The 20,140-nt window shown below is 60.5% G+C and overlaps 3 protein-coding genes across 7 annotated transcripts; 2 read left to right on the forward strand and 1 right to left on the reverse strand.

The window, feature by feature from the left end:
• Positions 1-770: 770 nt before the first annotated feature.
• On the forward strand, positions 771-8,833 carry SMARCD2 (SWI/SNF related BAF chromatin remodeling complex subunit D2). The gene is made up of 12 exons (XM_083877439.1): positions 771-958; positions 2,993-3,035; positions 3,503-3,625; positions 3,944-4,063; positions 4,513-4,608; positions 5,450-5,551; positions 6,112-6,273; positions 6,459-6,556; positions 7,003-7,138; positions 7,235-7,357; positions 7,679-7,780; positions 7,881-8,833. The coding sequence occupies exons 1-12, from the start codon at positions 783-785 to the stop codon at positions 7,932-7,934; spliced, it is 1,335 nt and encodes a 444-aa protein (XP_083733565.1). The 5' UTR covers positions 771-782; the 3' UTR covers positions 7,935-8,833.
• A 130-nt stretch (positions 8,834-8,963) lies between these two features.
• PSMC5 (proteasome 26S subunit, ATPase 5) lies at positions 8,964-12,437 on the reverse strand. 2 transcript variants are annotated; one of them, XM_083877440.1, is made up of 12 exons: positions 12,330-12,437; positions 11,786-11,857; positions 11,251-11,320; positions 10,990-11,087; positions 10,660-10,716; positions 10,359-10,589; positions 10,153-10,279; positions 9,886-10,076; positions 9,711-9,809; positions 9,511-9,621; positions 9,350-9,436; positions 8,964-9,070 (listed from the first exon to the last, which is right to left on the reverse strand). In XM_083877440.1, exons 1-12 carry the CDS (start codon positions 12,366-12,368, stop codon positions 9,017-9,019), a joined length of 1,236 nt encoding a protein of 411 aa, XP_083733566.1. In that variant the 5' UTR covers positions 12,369-12,437; the 3' UTR covers positions 8,964-9,016. The 2 variants fall into 2 exon arrangements, with proteins under 2 accessions (XP_083733566.1, XP_083733567.1); XM_083877441.1 differs by lacking the exons at positions 10,990-11,087; positions 12,330-12,437 and having other exon boundaries at positions 11,786-11,839.
• A 77-nt stretch (positions 12,438-12,514) lies between these two features.
• FTSJ3 (FtsJ RNA 2'-O-methyltransferase 3) lies at positions 12,515-19,849 on the forward strand. 4 transcript variants are annotated; one of them, XM_083877454.1, is made up of 22 exons: positions 12,515-12,537; positions 13,188-13,314; positions 13,394-13,499; positions 13,664-13,710; positions 13,858-13,937; positions 14,058-14,157; positions 14,425-14,619; positions 14,745-14,860; positions 15,413-15,517; positions 15,587-15,687; positions 15,824-15,904; positions 15,987-16,139; positions 16,407-16,542; positions 16,622-16,818; positions 16,918-17,044; positions 17,205-17,298; positions 17,596-17,749; positions 17,838-17,914; positions 18,117-18,213; positions 18,308-18,491; positions 18,727-18,821; positions 19,035-19,849. In XM_083877454.1, the coding sequence occupies exons 2-22, from the start codon at positions 13,248-13,250 to the stop codon at positions 19,222-19,224; spliced, it is 2,502 nt and encodes an 833-aa protein (XP_083733580.1). In that variant the 5' UTR covers positions 12,515-12,537; positions 13,188-13,247; the 3' UTR covers positions 19,225-19,849. The 4 variants fall into 4 exon arrangements, with proteins under 4 accessions (XP_083733580.1, XP_083733579.1, XP_083733577.1 ...); XM_083877453.1 differs by lacking the exon at positions 12,515-12,537 and adding an exon at positions 12,575-12,759; XM_083877451.1 differs by lacking the exon at positions 12,515-12,537 and adding an exon at positions 12,743-12,813.
• Positions 19,850-20,140: the final 291 nt, after the last annotated feature.

Raw genomic sequence — 20,140 nt, forward strand, 5'->3', positions numbered from 1 at the left:
GGGGCAGGCAGAAATGTTGCTCTGCTGGCTCGGTGGCTCTCCCAGTCTCTCACCTTGGCAGGGGGAGCTGAGGATCAAAGAATTGCAGGAAGCTGCTGGATCAGCCCCAAGGTGGAGCAGGGAGGAGCAGGAGGGGTGGCTGCTGGGTCCTGGGGGGCTGGGGCCGATTGTACCTGGGGGGGACAACCTGGTGGCACCTGAGCACCAGTGGGTGCTGCCAAATCAGTGCTCTCAAGGTGCAGAGGAGCTGCCAGGGCTGGGACCCTTCGGGGTTGTGCTGTGACTCCCAAATTCCCTGTGTGTGTCCCTGGAAGGGGAAGGACAGGAGCTGGCTGCTGACAGGGGAGAGCTGCTGCCTCCTCCATCCCTCACTTCCTTCCTGCCAGTGGGAGGAAGTGGGATTGCCCTGCTCCCCCATCCTGTGCTGCTTTCCAGAGAGGAACCCACGAGGTCCCCGGGGTGGGGATGTTGCTGGCAGTGTCCTCGTGCTGCTGCAGCTGTGGGGTTGTGGCACAGGGCCACCAGCTTGACTGTGGCTCCACAGCTGCCAGGCCAGGCTTCCCTGCACTCCAGGGCTTCCCTGCACTCCAGGGCTTCTGTGCCTGTTCCTGCTTTCCCATCACTTCCTGCAGCTGCAGCTGTCATTTCCTGTTCCCTGCCTTGGCCCAGGATGCGCCCTCGGGAAGAGGTGGCACCGGAGGGTGGATGGCACTGGAGGGCAGATGGCACTGAGGTGAGGGTCCTGTTTAACCCCCGTCCCTGTTTTCCAGCAGCGGCCTGGGATGCCCCCCGGGGGCAGGATGCCCATGGCGGGGCTGCAGGTGGGACCCCCGGGAGCCCCCCCGTATGGAGCAGCGACCCCGCTGAGGCCTGGCCTGCCCCAGGCCATGATGGATCCCTTCAGGAAGCGCCTGCTGACCCCCCAGGCACAGCCCCCCATGGCCACCCCGAGGAGAGGGTAAGGGCTGGGATGTCCCATCCAGGAGGGATTCCCGTGGGAGGACGGGGGGTCCTGCTGGGTCCGGCTGCACTTGGTAAAATGACAGAATGGGTGGGTTGGAGAGACCTTAAAGCCCACCCAGTGCCACCACAGGGCACCTTCCACTATCCCAGGACTAGCACACTAATCCATGCTGACAGGAAGCTGCATCCCTGCTTCTCAATGAATCCAGGTTGTGTTTCACTTTGTGTTTTCCATTTGAACTGAGCCAGGAGCTGTTTTGTTCAAACCAGGCACAATAATTCAGTCCTAACAGGATCTTCTGCTGGGGAACTTCTGAAGAGCACAGGAGAACCCTGTTTTGGAAATACTATATAAATATTACTTAATATAAATGGAGATATCAGTGACATGTCACTGCAGATGATGTAAAAAGATGGGTGTAATTTCATTCAGGACATGGGTCCCAGGGCTTTGTTCAGTCAGTGTTTGACCCCCTTTAAGACCCCAAAGCCTCTTCTGGTCCCCACTCAAGTGTTTTACAAGTGTCACATCATCAGAATGCCACAGCTCCTGTCCTGCTGCAGAGAGGGGATCAGCAGGGTTTTCCTCCAGCCTGGCACCTGCCAGAGCTTGGGAATGGGAGGTTTTGGGATGGGGCATAGATCCCTCAGTTTGCAGCTTCCCCTCTGACATGCCAGGAACCAAAGAGCCTCGTGGCATCCCCATCATCAGCTCCTGGGGGTCTTCCTCATCCTTCCAGGGGTCTCTGGTGGCTCTGGCCAGCACAAGTGTGGCTGTAAGTGTGGGATGGGGCTGGCAGATTTTAGGGAAGTGTGGGGTGGGGCTGGCAGATTTGAGGGATGCTTCCTGGAGCTGCAGTCAGGGCAGGACTCTTTCTTTGGGCTCTGCCAGCAGCCCCTCACTTGTTCAATCCCCCCTGCTGATCCCTCTTTCTGGGAGCTTTTGGTTCCTAGAATCTCTGGGCAGGACCCCTTGGTGCTCATGAATGCTCAGGTCCCATTCCCTTCCCTGGCAGCTCCATTGGCTCCCTGATCCCTCCTGGGGCATCCCAGGGCTGCACAGCCAGAGCCAGCTGGGGACTGGGGACAAGGAGCAGCCTGGCACCCACAGGGACATCAGAGCCATCCCAGGCTGGGGACTGGGATCAGCCAGGCTCAGCTGCCTGGGCATTCCCTGCTCCCAGCTGGTGGATCAAGGGATTAGAGGCTGCCAGCTGCTCTGGGATGTCCAGAGCCTGCAGCAGGAGGGGTTGGATGGGGCAGGAATAGCTCCAAAGCAGGACTCTGACATCTTCTTGAGTATTCTCCTGGATAATCCAGTGTCCCCTGGATCCCTCCTGTGTGATCCTGCTGCTCCACGTGCAGCTGGAGAAATGGGAATTCTCTGTGCTGCTGGACTGTGCCCAATCTCCCCTTCAGGAAAACAGGAGGAGAGCATTTCCTGCTGTGCCCAGGCTCAGCAGAAGCTGGCTGGGCACTGGGATGGGCTCGGGATGATGGAGTCTGCAGTGGGCAGGATTGAATCCAGCTGAGCTGTATTTCCCCAGGATTTCAGCCCCACCACAGCAGGGTTTGGTTTGAGCTGGGTTTAAGGGAGTTACTGGCAGTGGCTTTGGTTCGGAGCACTTGGGAAGATTGGATGGCTGCTTTCAGAGCGGAAATTTGGGAATTCTGTCCTGCAGCCCTGTCTTTGCCTTGTTATCACCTCCACTTGCTCCAGGATTTTCTGGATTTCCTTCCCTGGTGTCAGGCTCCAATACCTTCCCCCCAGGAATATCCTGAGTGGGAATGGACCCCCAGTCCCACCCCTGTCCCTGCACAGACCCCCCCAACAATCCCACCCTGGGCACCCCTGGCAGCGCTGTCCAAACACTCCTGGAGCTCTGGCAGCCTCGGGCTGGGACCATTCTCTGGGGAGCCTGGGCAGTGCCCAGCACCCTCTGGGGGATGAACCTTTCCCAAAATCCATCCCTCAGCAGGCAGGCAGTGGGATGTCCTGTGGGAGCTGTAATTTTTCCCTGTTTCCCAGGGTGAAGAGGAGGAAGATGGCTGACAAGGTGCTGCCACAAAGGGTGAGTGTCACCTCAGCTCAGGGGACAGAGCTGAGCTGCTGCAGGGATGGGGGTCCCTGCAATGGGAAGATCTCCCTGAGTTCCCTCCTGCCCACTGGGAATTTCTGTTCAATCCCAAACCACCCTGGAATGTTTCTGTCTCTCCCATTGGCGTGGCAGGAGAGGGTTGGGGTGAGGTTGGACTCGGAGCAAGCGAGGAGCAGGAATGGGGTGGGATGGAGATCTCAGGAGGTCCCTAAGAATCCCTCTTGAGATTCCAGGGTTCCATTCCAAGCTGGGACACCAGGAACACTGCTGGGAACAGCAACAGGCTCCAGACTGGTTTGGGCAGAGCTTTGCAGGGCTCCAGACTGGGTTTAAAATAAGAACTGGGTGCTGGACTCATCACCTGGTGTCTCCCTGGCTGCTGGGGCTGTGGGGGCTCCAGCTCATCCCAGCACACCAGGATTGACCATCCCTGTGTCCAGATCCGGGAGCTGGTCCCAGAATCCCAGGCCTATATGGATCTGCTGGCCTTCGAGCGCAAGCTGGACCAGACCATCGCTCGCAAGAGGATGGAGATCCAGGAGGCCATCAAGAAACCCCTGACGGTGAGTGCAGGACTGGCAATTGTGTATTCATGGAATCATGAGATCCTTAAGGTTGGAAAAATCCTCTAAGGTCATCAAATCCAACCATCAGCCTAAGCCATGTCCCCAGGTGGAATATCCACACATTTCTGGGATGAGGAATTCCGCCTCTGCCCAGAGCAGCCCATTCCAATGGTTTACAACCCTTTCCGTGGATAAATTTTCCCTAATATCCAATCTAAACTTCCTCTGTGGCCATTTCCTCTCATCCTGACACAGAGATGGGTGCTGCAGTCCCCTCTCACTCCGTCCATCCCTCTCTCTGTTCCCATTCCTCAGCAAAAGCGGAAGCTCAGGATTTACATCTCCAACACCTTCACCCCGGCCAAGGAGGAAGGAGAGGGCGGGGAGCGTGTGGCCTCCTGGGAGCTCCGTGTGGAGGGGAAACTGCTGGAGGATGTGAGGATGCAGCAGGGATGCGGGGAGGAACTCTGGTCCATCAGGAGCATCCAGGAGGAATGGAGTGGTGGTGGTGGGAGGAGCTGATCCATAGGGATCATCCAGGAGGGATGAGGTGCTGGTGGGAGGAACTCTGGTGCATCAGGACTGAGGAGGGATAAATGATGGTGGGAGGAGGAGCACTGGTCCCTAACAATCCAAGATGGATGAGGAAATGGTGGAAGCACTGGTCCATAGGGATCCAGGAGGAAAGGAGTGATGGTGGGAGGAGGAGGTGGTCCATCAGGATAATCCAGGAGGGATGAGGTGGTGGGAGGAGGAGCGCTGGTCCATGAGGAGCATCTAGGAGGGATGTGGAGGTGCTGGGAGCTCAGCTGGTGTGGCCCCTGCTCCACTCTGGGGTCTGGGGCTGGATTTGGGATCAGGAATCTCTGCTGCCCTGTCTGCAGCCCAGCAAGCAGAAGAGGAAGTTCTCCTCCTTCTTCAAGAGCCTCGTGATCGAGCTGGACAAGGAGCTCTATGGGCCAGACAATCACCTGGTGGAGGTGAGGTGGGAAGGGATCCCAGTGGGAAATGGGGGCATGGCCCTGCTGCTCCCCCTCTGGATGCTCAGCTCCCAGCCCAGGGCTTGTCCTGCTGGGAGAGGGGCCTGAGCAGATTTTTGGGGCTGGGGGCAATGCCAGGCATTCCATGGGGACCACGCTCTCCTGCTTTTCCAGCTCAAGTTTAGGGATGCATTTTCTTCCCTGGTGGAGCTCAGCTCTGACCCCTCACACCCCAGGTCCTGAGCTGGAGCTGTGCTGTGTGGGGCAGGGACGTGGCTTCAGAGGCAGCTTTCCCCCCAGCCTGGCACAGATGGCTCCCCACATGGGTGCTGATCCCACAGGGGGCTCGTCCCAGTGCTGTGTGGGAAGGAGGATTTGCCCTCCTGCCTGTCCCTGAGCTGGAGGGTCCTTGGGGTGTTTAAGCCATGCCTGGGAGAGGGATCAGACTGTTTTTGGATGCTCCTGCCTGGAGCTTTCCCTGCACCCAGCTCATGCATTTGCCCTGGGAGATTCTGTGGAGAGGTGGAATCCCCTTCCAGGGGGTGTTGGGAGCAGCACTGATGCACATTCCCTGAGGATTGATTCAGAAGCTGTGGGACCCCTGTACCCCAAGCACTCAGAGCTGGAACTGCCCCAGTCCATCCCAGTGCTGGAGCACATCCCGGGATGCAATGGACTGGGAGAGCTCTGAGCTGCCCGCGCTAGGATCAGGAGCTGCCCCAGGCTGTGTGGCTGTGCCAGACCCTGCCCAGAGCCCCAGCCCAGCTCTGCAGACACAGACCCTGCTGGCAGGTAGCTTCCATGGCCTTGGCCTGAGCAGTATCCCTGTTGTGCCTTGCAGTGGCACCGGATGCCCACAACCCAGGAGACCGATGGCTTCCAGGTGAAGCGTCCCGGGGATGTTAATGTGAAGTGCACCCTGCTGCTCATGCTGGACCACCAGGTACGGCCTGGGGCCACCTAGGAGGCAGCCGGGGGTGGGGATGGGCTGGGATAGGGCTTTGGATGAGGCTTTGGGGAAGCAAGGATTGAAAGGAGCACAGGGAGCTCTGGGCATGGACCTGCAGTGACACAAGGGCTGGGAGGGACACTCGGAGGGCCAGACAGACCCTCCCTCTTCTTTGAGGAGCAGGAGGAATTTCTCCATGGAAAGGTAGCTAAAAACTGGGACATTGCCTTGGATGAGGGTTTGGGGGATGCAGGGATCAAAAGGTGCACAGGATGCTCTGGGCGTGGGGCTGCAGTGACACAGGGGCTGTGGAGGACACTCCCAAGTCCCTCTTCTTTGGGGAGCAGGAGGAATTTCTTCATGGAAAAAGAGTTAAAAACTGGGACAGGCTGCCCAGAGAGTGATGGAGTCTCCATCCCTTCAGCTGTCCCAGGAACAGCTGGGCACTCAGTGGCAAGGGCAGGGAGACAGGGATGCGTCAGAGGCTGGGCTTTGCTCCGGGAGGGCTTTTCCATCCTGGTTCATCCCATGGCTGACCCTGGCTGTCCCCACAGCCCCCCCAGTACAAGCTGGACCCACGGCTGGCCCGGCTGCTGGGGGTGCACACCCAGACCAGGGCCAGCATCATGCAAGCCCTGTGGCTCTACATCAAACACAACAAACTGCAGGACAGCCACGAGAAGGAGTTCATCAACTGCAACCGCTACTTCCGACAGGTACCTGCACATTCCCACTTCTTCCAGCTGAAAAGCCTCTCCCCAGCTCCCACAGCCCCTCCAGCCTCTGGTTGTGCCCCTTCCCTGGGCTCTGGCTTGCACCACCAGCTTGGGGATGCCCCACCTGGCTGCCCAGGTGAGGGGGACCCTGCCATGGGTGCCAAAGGCTCTGCTTTGCCCCCCAGATCTTCAACTGTGTCCGCATGCGCTTCTCTGAGATCCCCATGAAGCTGGCGGGGCTCCTGCAGCACCCGGACCCCATCATCATCAACCACACCATCAGGTGGGGCGTGGGCTGGCCAGTGTCCCCAGGACTGTGAGGGGCTCTGTATGGTGGGGAGTGGGCATGTCCCTGGGGGGTCCATGGGGTGGGGAATAGTCCAGCGTCCCCATGACTGGGGGTGCTCTCACTGGGGCAGTGGGCTGGGCAGTCTCCAGGACTGAGGGCTCCATGGGGTGGGTACCGGGTCAGGCACTGTCCCCAAGGGCTGGGAGTGCCCCATGGGTGGAGAGTCATGAGCCACGCAGTGTCCCCAGGGCTGGGGGGCTCCATGAGGTGGGAGCACAGGAGGCTTTGAGATCTCCAGCCTGAAGGACCAGCACAAGTCACCTGGGAGGGTTAAAACCACCAAGTTTGAGGCTTCTTGGGGCACTGGTGTTGCTGTCAGGGATCCTTCCGCCCCCAGCCAGGCAGGGGCTCAGCAGGTCCCCCCAACCCCCTTCCCCCAGTGTGGACCCCAATGACCAGAAGAAGACGGCTTGCTACGACATCGACGTGGAGGTGGATGATCCCCTCAAAGCCCAGATGAGCAATTTCCTGGCCTCCACCACCAACCAGCAGGAAATCGCCTCCCTGGATGCCAAGGTGGGAGGGGACACTGCCAGGGGGACAGCCCTGCAGGCAGGGGCATCTGTGTCCTGTGGGGGGACACAGCTCCTCTGACCCCTGTCACCTCCCCAGATCCATGAGACCATCGAGTCCATCAACCAGCTGAAGACACAGAGGGATTTTATGCTGAGCTTCAGCAACAACCCCCAGGATTTCATCCAGGAATGGATCAAATCCCAGAGGAGGGACCTCAAGGTATAGGGGAACAATTGCTGAGGAGATGTAGGTTGGATATTGGGGGAAATTTCTTTGTGGAAGGAGTTGTCCCGCGCTGGCACATCCTTGGAGGGGTTCAGAACCATGGATGTGGCTCTTGGGGACAAGGGGTTAGGGGAACATGGTGGTGGTGTGGGATAAGGGTTGAAGGTCCTTTCCAACCGTAACGATTCCATTATTCTAAAGCCTTGGGGCTGGGCAGAGTGAGGGGCAGAGAGGGGTCTGGGTCTATCTTGGAGCTTAGGGAGGGGTCTGGATGCCCGTGGGGCTCACTCCCAGTGCCTGTCCTGTTTGGGTCAGATCATCACGGATGTGATCGGAAACCCCGAGGAGGAGCGGCGGGCCGAGTTTTACCAACAGCCCTGGGCACAGGAAGCCGTGGGCAGACACATCTTTGCCAAGGTGAGTTCGGGGATGGGGCCGGGCTTGGGATGGCAGGGACAGAGCCCTAAGGCACCGGGCGGTGTGCCCCGTCCCGCCCTGACCCCCACGGTGTCCCCAGGTCCAGCAGCGCCGGCAGGAACTGGAACAAGTGCTCGGGATCCGCCTCACTTAAGGCGGGCGGGGCCCGGGGCCGCTGCCGCCCCGCTGCCCGAGCCGGACGGTACCGACTGGAAGCCACAGCACTTGCACAAACCCGATGTGCCTGGAGGGATGGGAGCCCCTCCCCGCTCCCTGGGCCGAGCACAGCGGGCTCCCCGCTCCCCCCAAGCCCCCGCAGCGCCTCCTCCGCTTCGCATCGCGCCTCTCTCCGTGCAGCCCCCGCGGGTTTCCCGCTCCCCTCCCACTTCCAGAAACCCTCCGGGAGCCGGGAAGCGCTGCCCGTGCCCAGGCGGAGCTGCCAGCCCCACCCCGAGCCCAGCAGGCCCCGCCCTGCCCCTCTTCAACCAAAGTTCGTCATTCCAAACGCCAGCTCCCCCCGGCCCCCGACGTTTTGCACTATTTTTGTGAACAGGTTTTATATAAAAAAAACCACGGGAAAAAAAAAAGGCAGCATTTTGTACAGTGGGTTTGTATTTGATTAATTAATTAATATATTGATTGAGTTCCTCTTCCTGCACTGGGCTCTGCAGGGACTTGGGGAGGCTCCCAGGGCTACTCTGGGGATACGGAACCAAGGGTTGGGGGTCAGTTTGTGACAATCATTTATTCCTTCCCCCTTCCCGCTGTTTTACATAATTCCATAATTAACCACTTGTCTTGACGAGGTTTGGGGCAGAGGGGGTGACTCTGCCCCAGGAGCCTGCAGCCAGTGGGGGCACGGGGGCACCAAGAACTGGAGATAGGGAGGAGGAGGGAGGGGACCACGGGGACAGTGCCACCACTGCCACCCCCACTGAAGTGCCTTTGCCCCCCTGCAGGCTCCTGAGGTGGGGGGGCGTTTACAGATTCCCAGGGTTGGGCTCAGGGGGTGCCTGCTCTGCCTCTTGTGTAACCAGTTTTTGTCTATTTTGGATCTTTTCTAATAAAAGCAGTTAGCAGCAGCTCTGTGGGGTGTGTGCTGTGTCCTGCAGCTCTGGGGGTGTGCAGTGTCCTGCAGCCCCCACCCTGTCCCCAAATCAGTCCCCAACTCAGTGCCCAGGCCTGGCCACAGCAGCTCTTTATTGACAACATGGAGGGAGCAGCTCCGATCACAGGTTACTTCCACAGCTTCTTGATAGACATGTTCTTCTCACTGTCCTTCTGCATCACCTGGGGGGGGAGGAGACAGGGGTGGGTCCAACATTCAGTACCCAAATTGAGTGTTAATTACCTCAAAATTACCCCAAAACCACCCCAAGACCAAGTTTCAGGCCTGCACTGAGAGGGCTCAGCAGCCACTCTGTCCAACCAGGCTGTGTGCCTCAGCAGCCTCCCCTCTGTCACTCACATGGTGACAAGCCCCTTGTTTGTGCTCCTGGCAAACTCCACCCAGGACACTTTGTACCCCTGTCACCCCCCCCCCCCCGCCACCTCTCCCCTGGCACCCACCTTGGCCACGGCCATCTCAAAGTCCTCCTGTGTGACATGCACCCTCCTCTCCCTCAGTGCATACATCCCTGCCTCTGTGCACACACCCTGAGGGAACAGGAGAGAACATCAGCCAGAGCCCCCCGGTGCCAGCCCCCATGTCCCCAGAGTCCCCAGCTCACCTTCACCTCCGCCCCCGAGGCCCCCGGCATCAGCTCCGCGATTTTCCGCAGGTTGATGCCCCGGGTCAGGTTCATCTTCCGGGAGTGGATCTTGAGGATGTCCAGGCGGGCCTGGAGCAGGGACACAGGGAGGGTTGGAACCCAGGAATGGCTCCCAGGGACAGGGTGGGGACAGGGCCAGCTGGAGGTGGCTCTGGTACCTCCTCGTTGGGAGGGGGGAACTCGATTTTCCTGTCAATGCGGCCGGGGCGCAGCAGGGCTGAGTCCAGGATGTCGATCCTGTTGGTGGCCATGATGACCTGCACAGGGGGACAACTGTCACCACCCTGGACACTGTGGGACTGGTAGAACCCCAGGGAGGGCTGGCTCCTCTACCTTGATGTTCTTGGTGGCCTCAAAGCCATCGAGCTGGTTGAGGAGCTCAAGCATCGTGCGCTGCACCTCGCTGTCCCCGCCCGAGCCGCCCTCCAGGCGGGAGGAGCCGATGGAGTCGATCTCGTCCATGAAGATGATGGAGGGCGCGTGTTCCCGGGCCATCACGAAGAGCTCCCGCACCATGCGGGCCCCTGGGGGGCAAAGGGCTCAGCCTGGCCCCGAGCCCACACAGCCCCAAGGTCCCCCAGACCAGCCCTGCCCCATTACCTTCCCCGATGAACTTCTGCACGAGCTCAGAGCCGGACACGCGGATGAAGGTGCAGTCAGTGTGATGGGCCACGGCCCTGGCCAGCAGCGTCTTCCCTGTGCCGGGGGGGCCGTAGAGCAGCACCCCCTGCAATGGCCACACAGCCCCTCAGAGCCTGCCTGGGGACATAGGGACAGCCCAGCGACCCCCTCAGAGCAGCACTTGCCTTGGGCTGGGCAATGCCCAGCGCCTCAAAGAGCTCCGGGTGCTTCACGGGCAGTTCAATGACCTCCTTGATCTCCTTGATCTGCTTGTCCAGACCCCCGATCATCTCGTAGGTGGAGTCCGGGACCTTCTCCACCATCATGAGGGACACAAGCGGGTCCACCTTGTTGGGCAGGATCTTGTGCAGGGTGTAGCTGTCGTTGCGCAGGGCCACGCGGCAGTTGGGGGTCACCTGTGGGGACAGCAGGGGGCTGGGTGTCCCTGCCAGCCCTGGGGACACCCCACAGCCCCGGGGCACTCACGTCATTGATGTCAATGTTCTTGTCCACGTCCACCACAAACTTGCCCTCTGGGTGCACCTGGAAAGGAGCAAATACCCCCAGCAATTGTTTCCCTGGGAATTCCCTGCTGGGCAACACCCCTATGGTCTGGGAGGAGCAGCAGCCAGGAGCTCCAGACCCACCGGACACCCGAGGGCAGCCCCTGGCCCAGCACAGCCATCCCAACGAGCTCCTCTGGACAAGAAGATCCCACCCCATGCCCCTAAGCTATCCCATCCCCTGTGGGGACACAGGACAGTCCTCCAGCAGGGGACTGCAGCCTTGTCACCTCGGGGCAGCTCAGTCTCATACCTTAACCAGCACCTTCTTCTTGTCCATGGCTCTCACCACCTCTCCCACGTAGGATCCCTGCTCCTGCAGCAGCTGCAGCTCCTCCCGCAGGAGCCGCACTGGGACAGGGACAGGGACAGCTCAGCCCCAGCCCCACGGGCTGGAGCCCCCCTAGCCTAGCCCAGTGCCCCAAAGCCCAACCCAGAGCCCTCCAAGCCCAGCCCAGAGCCCCAAAGCCCAGCCCAGAGCCCCCAGCACAAGCTCCAGGTGCCCAGGCCCTACCTTTGGCGTTGAGCTCATTCCTCTGTGCCTGCAGCCGCCGCAGGTTCTGGCTCTTCTCATTCACAATGAGCTGAAGGGGAAAGGCTTTGCTGAGTGGCCTTGGGCTCACCCACACCCCACACCACAGCTTTTAGCATGGAATTATGGAATGCTTCGCATTGGGAAACACTTCAAAGTTCATCTCATTCCAACCCCTGCCATGGGCAGGGACGCCTTCTACTACCACAGGCTGCTCCAAGCCCCATCCAACCTGGCCTGGGACACTGCCAGGGATCCAGGGGCAGCCACAGCTGCTCTGGGCACCCTGTGCCAGGGCCTGCCCACCCTCCCAGGGAACAATTCCATCTCAATATCCCACCTAACTCTGGCACCTGGGACAGGGACCTGGATAGGGACAGCCCCTGAGCCCCCCAGCTCAGAGCACAGCCCACCTCGTGTCCCCAGAGCCCACAGGGACAGGGGTAGGGACACGGCCAAACAGGCCCTGCTGGAAGCACAGTGACAGTGTCCGGGTGTTCCCTGCAGCTGTGCTCACCTGCAGCTCCTCGATCTTGGACAGATAATACTGCCGCAGCCCCGAGCCGCCCTTCCCGTCGTCCATCTCCATCTGGGACAAGAGATCTCAGCGGCCTCCGATACCTCCACACCCCCACCGACCTCGGGGCTGCCCCGCAGGGCCCCAGTTCCCCCATCACCGGGCCGGGTCCTGGGTCCACTTTTCCCTCCTCCCAGCCTCTGTTCCCAGTCCCCAGTTCCCCCATCCGTCCCACTCCCTTTCCCTCCCCTCACTCCCTTGCCGACCCCCGCCCCAAGCCCAGTCCTGGGTCCCGCGTGTCCCGTGCTCCAAGCGGTGCCCACAGCAGCCCCAGATCCCGTTCCCCCGTGAGCCCTGCGGTTCCGATCCCGTCCCGCCTCTCAGGCCCCGCCGCCTTCCCCAGACCCGCCGACTCACGGCGCTGCCAGGCTCCGAGCAGCCCCGGCAGCAGCACAGCCCGGGGGAAGCACGGAGCGCCTTCCATCCCCGAGCCCCACTGGTTCACCCCCAACCCGGTCCTAGCCCGGTCCCGGCCCGTCCGGACCTGCTCGGGCCCGTCCACCGCCATCTTCTCCGCCGGCATCGAGCCCCAACAAAGATGGCGACCGCCGGCTACTCCTGTCCGGCCCCTGCGCACCGGCGTGATGGCGTCATTTCCTCCTCCGGAACGCTCCGCAGGGCGGGCACTGTGCGCATGCGCAATAGTGGTTCACTGGTGTCTTGACTGTGCCGCCATCTTGGAATGGTCAAAGGTGATTTCTCCGGCTTGTAAAGTACCGGAGGAGAAGGACAGAGTTGCGACCACGCCACCGAGTGGGCCCGTTATTGTTTCCCGCACCTCCGAGGGGACCCCTTATCCTTCCTCTTCTTCCGCCTGCAGGCTTCGGAGGAGGGGGCGCGCCACTCCTAAAATGGCGGCCAGAGCAGGAGGAAGCGGAAGCTGGATGGTTCGCGTGGGGCACGCCGGGAAGGCGGTGCGGGCACGCGGCGGAATCGGGACCGGGATCGGGACGGGGATCAGGAGCAGGGTCTGGATCAGGGTCGTGTCCGTGTCCCGGGGGGGCGGCTCGGGCTGGGGAATGGGGCACGGAGGTGTCAGGCCAGGGGGACCTCGGACCCGGGTGGTCCGAGACTTCAGGGGGAAACAGCGGTGCCTCGGGGGCAGCGAAGTGCAGATGGGCCTGAGGGGGCAATGCCGAGAGCAACGAGGTGGGCACTGGGAGGGCGGTGAGGAAAGAAGTGGAGGGGCACTGGGAGGGCTAAGGAGGGGAAGCACTGAGAGAGAGCTGAAGAGACACAGGGGGCACTGGAAGGGACACTGAGAGGACCCTGAGGGAGGCCGGGCCTCCCCTGCAGAACCTCGGGTCCCCAGGCCGCCCCTCACCCCTGTTTTCCCCCCCAGGCCCAAGGCCTTGGCTGACAGGACATCCCAGCCCTCCCGAGGGGCCGCCTCGCCACCACCATGGGCAAGAAAAGCAAACTGGGCAAGAGCCGGCGGGACAAATTCTACCACCTGGCCAAGGAGACGGGTGAGGACTTTGCCTGGCGCTGGGGACAGGGGGGCTTCCGTGTCTGTCACCCCGGTAACCACCCCTCTGCTCCCCGCAGGCTTCCGCTCCCGCTCCTCCTTCAAGCTGCTGCAGCTCAATCGGAAATTCCAGTTCCTGCAGAAGGCCCGGGCACTGCTGGACCTGTGTGCGGCCCCCGGCGGATGGTGAGTGGGGACAGGCCACCCACAGTGCCACCCACAGTGCCACCAGCTGGCCGAGGGGGTGTCCTGTGTGCTCCTGTTGTGCCTCTGTCTTCCATCCCAAAGCCTGGGAGCTGGGAGCTCTCCTGGGATCCTGCTGCAGCTTTGCTCCTCTCTGTTCTTTCCAGGCTTCAAGTGGCTTCCAAATTCATGCCGGTGTCCAGCCTGATCATTGGTGAGTTGTGGCCTTTGTCAGGAGCTGGGGACAGTACCTGGATGTCACAGATGAAGGGGATCCTGGCAGCAGGAGAGGGTGAGTGGGTGGGGAAGCCACTTGGGGTGGAGCCCCTTTTGAGGAGATTTGGTGTCTTTCTTTAACCAGGGGTGGATTTGGTGCCTATCAAGCCCATTCCCAATGTGGTGACCCTGCAGGAGGACATCACCACCGAGAAGTGCCGCCAGGTACTGTCCCAGGTGTCACCTGCTGGCCTGGGGCTCTGCAGGTCCCCTGTGGTGGCAGGAGGGTCACAGGGGATGGAGTGGGGTTCTTGGTGAGGGACAAATGGTGTTCCTGTCCCACAGGCCCTGCGCAAGGAGCTGCAGACATGGAAGGTGGATGTGGTGCTGAACGATGGAGCGCCTAACGTGGGAGCCAGCTGGGTGCACGACGCCTACTCCCAGGGTGGGGCTGCCTGGGGACACGGGGACAGGGACATCTCACTGCTGTGAGACAGTTCCAGGGTGCTTTGGGTTGGGAGGGACCTTAAAGCCCATTCAGTGCCAGCCCCTGCCATTGTGACACCTTCCACTGTCCCAGGGCACTCCAAACCTCATCCAACCTGGCCTTAGGGATGGGGCAGCCACAGCTGCTGTGGGAAACCCAATCCAGCCCCTCTCCATCCTCCTAGTAAAGTGTCATTCTCTCACTTCCTCTTTTTTCCTACTGCAGCTAATCTGACCCTGATGGCCCTGAAGTTGGCCTGTGAGTTCCTGTGCAAGGGTGGCTGGTTCATCACCAAGGTGTTCCGTTCCCGGGATTATCAGCCCCTCCTGTGGATCTTCCAGCAGTTCTTCCAGAAGGTCCAGGCCACCAAGCCCCAGGCCTCCCGCAATGAATCTGCTGAGATCTTTGTGGTGTGCCAGGGTGAGCAGGTGGGATGGGGTTGGGAAAACCTGCTGGTGGCTCTCATCCCTCCATCCCAGCAGGAATGGTTCTGATTCCTCCATCCCAGAGGAATGTCTCTCATGGCTCTGATTCCTCCATCCCAGGTTATCAGGCTCCAGATAAAATCGACAGCAAGTTTTTTGACCCCAAATATGCCTTCAAGGATGTGGAGGTTCCCACCAAGTCTGTCAGTGAGCTGGTCAGCAAAAAGAAGCCCAAGGTATGAGCAAGGCCAGATTCAAATGGGACTGGGCTTGAAAAGGTTGTGATAATTAAAACTGGTCAGAAAAATGGAAGATTGGGATGGGAAGTGTTGGAAGAGCCGTTTTGGGGGAAGTTTGGAGCCCTAACGTCACTGCACTGCTGAAGTGGGGATTGTGGGGCTGGGGCTGAGGCAGTTAAACCTACAGGGGTTGGGCACAGGGTTTGTGTCCTACACGGGTTGGGCACAGGGTTTGTGTCTCACTGAGGTGGCTTTAGGACAGTAAGTCTGTGTCAGGTGGTCACAGCTGAGCACAAAGCTGACACAAACCTGTCATTGTTATCTTTTGTGTCTGAGGCAGGTGAGCAGCTGGGAGCTGGGGCTAGTGACTTGTCCTAGCTCAGGCTGAGATGAGAAACGATTTCTAAAGTTCTCAAGTAAAACCTACAGGCACATTTAGGTGGCCACTGCAGCAAGACACATGTTGGGTGACCCCATCCAGCTTTCAGGGCTGGTGGTATCTGCCTGTCTGTCTCCTGCCCTGGCTACCACAGCCCCTTTTCTCCCCAGGCTGAAGGCTACGCTGAGGGTGACACCACCCTGTACCACCGCTTCACCCTCATGGACTTCCTCAAGGCTCCCAACCCCGTGGACTTCCTCTCCAAGGCCAACGAGGTGTGTGCCTGGAAGGACTCCCTGTCCTGTAGTGGGGAGGCTGGGATTTAAATCCCTTTCCCTTTGCAGATCACACTCGGGGATGGGGAGCTGGAGAATCACAGCTCCACCACAGAGGAACTGCGCCAGTGCTGCAGGGACATCCGGGTGCTGGGCCGCAAGGAGCTCAGGTGCTGGGGGACACTGGGACAGCACACCCCCCAGCTGAGCCTGGGGGACAGCCACACTCCCCAGCTGGGCCTGGGGGACAGCCACACCCCCCAGCTGGGCCTGCTGGCTGTCCCTAACAGCTGCTACCCCACCCAGGGCCCTGCTGAACTGGAGGACAAAGCTGCGGCGGTTCCTGGCCAAGAAGCTGAAGGAGCAGGCAAAAGAGTTGGATATCAAGTAAGAGCAGGGAGCAGGGCTGTCCCCAGGCTGGGATGGGTTGTCCCCACCACAGCTCCACTGAGCTCCTTCCTTTTGGCAGTTTGAGCTCCGGTGAGGAGGAGGAGAGCAGGGAAGAGGAGAAGAAGGAGAAGATGGAGGCAAAAGCTGCAGCTGCTGAGGAGGCAAAGGAGCAAGAAGAGGTGGAGCTGGCCTTGGCAGAGATGAAGGCTGAGGAGCTGGCAGAGCTGAAGAGGTAGAAAGAGGAGGAGAGATGAGGCTGCAGCCATGGAGACAGAGGGTGGCAATGTCAGCCTGTCCCTCTGCTGGGGGGCCAGGAGGGTTTGTGGATTTGGGGTTTTTGGGCTCCTCTGCTCCTCCAAGCAGCTGAAGCACCTGTTCCAGGCTGTCCCAACACTGGGGACCCCTCACAGGGGGTTGGCAGTGCTGTGGCAGGGGCTGAGCCTCTAGGGTGCTTGTGTGGGGAGGGGACAGTGTGGCCTCATTCTTTTGTCTCCTCCAGAAAGAAGAAGAAGATCCTGAAGGAGCAGCGGAAACAGCGGGAGCGTGTGGAGCTGAAGATGGACCTGCCTGGAGTGTCCATCGCTGACGATGGTGACACCAGCATGTTCTCCCTGCGGAGCATCCACAGGACCCCGGTGCGTGGGCAGTTCCCAGGGTGGGTCAGGGCCTGCCTTGTCACTCATGTCACCTGTGTGACTGTAACCTGTGCTGCAGCTGCTGGACGAGCTGTCCCGGGGGGACATGGCTTCAGCCGATGCCCTGCTGGAGATCAGCCCTGGGGACGATGACATTTACGTGTCGGATCACGACGAGGAGGATGACGTGTCCCTGGCCAGCGACCTGGACCCAGAGGAGCTGCTGGAGATCGAGGCCCGGCAGCGGAAGCTGGAGCGGGAGCAGCGTGGGAAGAGGTGACAGGGGAGAGGCCTCCTGCGGCAGTGGCTGCCCTGGGAGCAGCTCCAGGACCAAGGTAGGGCTGGGGACACTGATCCTGCTGCTCCCTGTCACAGGCCGAAGTTTAAGCAGAAGGAAGAGGAGGAGGAGGATGCAGGGCAGGAGGTGGAGAATCCTCTGTTGGTGCCCCTGGAGGAGAAGTCAGTGCTGGAGGAGCGACAGACCAGCCTGTGGTTTGGGAAGGTGAGTCCTACTTGTGGGACAGGAATGATGAAGCAGCCTCGGCCCCAGCAGCTTCCCAGGACTGTCCTGGAGCTGAGGCCTCCCTCCCTGGGGCTAACCCCCCCCCTCCCTGGGGCTAACCCCCCCTCCCTCGGGCTGACCCCACTGTTCCCCATCCCAGGACGCCTTCGCTGGCATCGAGGATGATGCAGATGAAGTGCTGGAGCTGGGGCAGGCCCAGATGTTGGCTGAGAGGCAGCGTGAGGCTCAGAGAGGTGAGGGGACATGGAGGGACAGTCCCACAGCCCAGTGTGGGGCACTGGGTCCAGCCACAGTGGAGATGCTGCCCTGAGCAGCGGCATGGAATGGTTTGGGTTGGAAAGGACCTTAAAGAGCACTCAGTTCCAAGCCTTGCCATGGGTAGGAACACCCACCACTAGACCAAAGGCTGTTCTTGGCCTGTGTCACTAAAGAGCTGTCATTAGTGCAGTGTTAATAAGTAGAATCTCTAGAGGAGTGTCTGTGGTAGGGCCTGCTTTGGCTCTGTTTCACCCAGTGCTTCGCATTTCCAGAAAAAACAACAAAGAAAGAGCAAAAGAAAAAGAAGAAGGTGGCCCAGGAGGAGACTCCAGCTGAGCGCACCCCTGCAGCAGCCACGGCTCCTGATGCCAGTGAAGCTCAGGAGGAGCAGAGCAGTGATGATGACAGCAGCAGTGAAGATGAGAGGTGAGGGCTGAGGGGGATTTGGGTGTCCTCCCCAGCTCCACAGTCCTGGAGAGCTGAGGGACCCAGCCTTGCCCACTCCCCTCCACAGGCCACTGGCACCGGTGCAGAGGAAACAGGGCCATGTCGTGCCCTGTGGCTTTGAGGTGGTGCCCATTGAGAAGCCAGGTGAGTGTGAGGCCATGGGGATCCCTTGGGAGAGACAGGAGGCAGGGGCAGGTCTGGGGGTCCCTTGGGAGGGATGGGAGGCAGGGACGGACCTGGGGGACCTCGGGAGGGACAGGAGATGTGGACAGGGATAGACCATGCTCCCAGGGCTGCTCCCTGGCTCTTGGGCTGCAGCCAGGCCAAGCTTTCCCACGTCCCACAGTGAAAAGAGTCCTGGATGCAGAGGGTCTGGCCCTCGGCTCTGTCATTGCCACCTCCAAAAAGGCTCGGCGGGACCTCATCGATGACTCCTTCAACAGGTACCGGGCTGGGGGCTGCAGGATGTGTTCCCCTGGGGGGACAAGTGAAGTGGGGCCCCCATGTCCTGCTCACAGCTCACCTGGACCCCTCCAGGTACTCCTACAACGAGGAGGAGGGAGAGCTGCCTGAGTGGTTCACGGAGGAGGAGCGGCAGCACCGGCGCCGGCAGCTGCCCGTGGACAAGCAGACGGTCGAGGCCTATCGGCAGCGCTGGAAGGAGATCAACGCCCGCCCCATCAAGAAGGTGGCGGAGGCCAAGGCCCGCAAGAAGCGGAGGGTGAGTGGGGGTGGGCTCCTGGGGGTGCCCTGACTCCTCTCCCAGGGCCTCAGTTCTTCCTCTGATCTCCTGTCCCTCCTCCAATGCCCCTGTCCCACCTCTGACCCCTCTGTCCCTCTCCTGATTCCCCTGTCTCTCCTCTGACCACCGCCTCTGATCCCCCATCTGTTCTCTGACTCCCCTGTCCTACCTCTGTCCCTCCTGTGACCCTGTGTCCCCTCTGGCTGTCCCCCAGATGCTGAAGAAGCTGGAGCAGATGAAGAAGAAGGCCGAGGCTGTGGTGAGCACCGTGGACATCTCGGAGCGGGAGAAGGTGGCCCAGCTGCGCCGGTGAGTGGCCAAGCCAGGATCCAGCTCCTTCCTTTGTGGCTGGGCTGGCTGGTGAGGCTGTGTCCCTGCAGCCACTGGGACAGCTCTGTGTCCCCAGCCAGGCTGACCCAGGGGTGATAGCACAGAGGAGGAGTGGGACCTGATGTTGTCCCATCACTGGGTTTGGTTTTTGTCCCAGCCAAACTCACTCTGACCTTTGTCCTTCTCCTGCAGCATCTACAAGAAGGCCGGGCTGGCCAAGGAGAAGCGCCAGGTCACCTATCTGGTGGCCAAGAAGGGTGTGGGACCTCGGGTGCGGCGTCCCCCTGGTGTCAAGGGCCAGTTCAAGGTGGTCGACAGCCGCCTCAAGAAGGATGTGAGGGCTCAGAAGCGCAAAGAGCAGAACAAAAAGCGCCATAAGTGAGCTGGGAGTGGCTCCATCCCCAGCAAGGGACTCACCTCAGGGCACAGGGCTGGCTCCTGTGCCCCACTGCCACCTCAGGAGCCCTGGGGACAGGGCTGGGGCATAGCCACACCTTGCTTAGTCTGTGCCTTGCTGTGACAGTGCCTTGTGTCCTCACCTGGGGAACAGAGAGGTCATATGGCCCCTGGGCACAACTCCAGGTGTCACCAGGCTGGCTTTGCTGGGTGACTCCCCCTGGGGAGATCACAGGAGCATCCATGCCAGTCCCAGCTGTCCCCAAGGAGGGTGTGGCTCTGAGGGACATCTGTGGGCCAGAGTTGTCACTGAGGTGGCAGAACAGTGGTGCCTCTGCCCAGAGCGGCTGCTCAGAGACAGCAGAGTTCAACCCTAGCCTGACGCTGCCCAGGGCTGTGTCATGCACCTGAGTGAGGTGAAGGACCCGTGCTGGCACTGCCATGTCCCCTTGTGCCAAATGACAGGCAGAGAGGGCACTGCTGGGTGTGTGCTGTACACCTGCTAGTGCCTCAGGAGTCCACTCAGAAAGGGAATGACTCTCCTGACCTTAACCTCTGCCCCAGGCCACAGCAGCCACCCTGTCCCCTATGCCCCCATTCTCTTCTGGGGTGGGACTCTCAAGAAAAAGAAAGACCAAAAGTAAAGTGTTTGACTCTATGGCTTTATTTAGACCCAGGCCAGGTGCTGGTGTCTACCAGGCCCTAGCTTCTCTCCAAGAGGCACCTGACTGGTTTGTGCTGGGATTCTGGAGTGTCCCCAGGTCCCTCATGGTGACACTGGCACTGTGTCAGTGCTGGGGAGGGGTCTGGGTGGCACTGTGGATCCTAGGGAGGCTGAGGGGTGGTGGGAACCTGCCAGGGAAGCTCTGGCAGGAGGGAGGAGCTCTTGGTCCCCTTCAGGT

Source organism: Zosterops lateralis (assembly GCF_965231275.1).
Source record: "Zosterops lateralis genome assembly, chromosome: 24".
NCBI classification, from domain to species: domain Eukaryota; kingdom Metazoa; phylum Chordata; class Aves; order Passeriformes; family Zosteropidae; genus Zosterops; species Zosterops lateralis.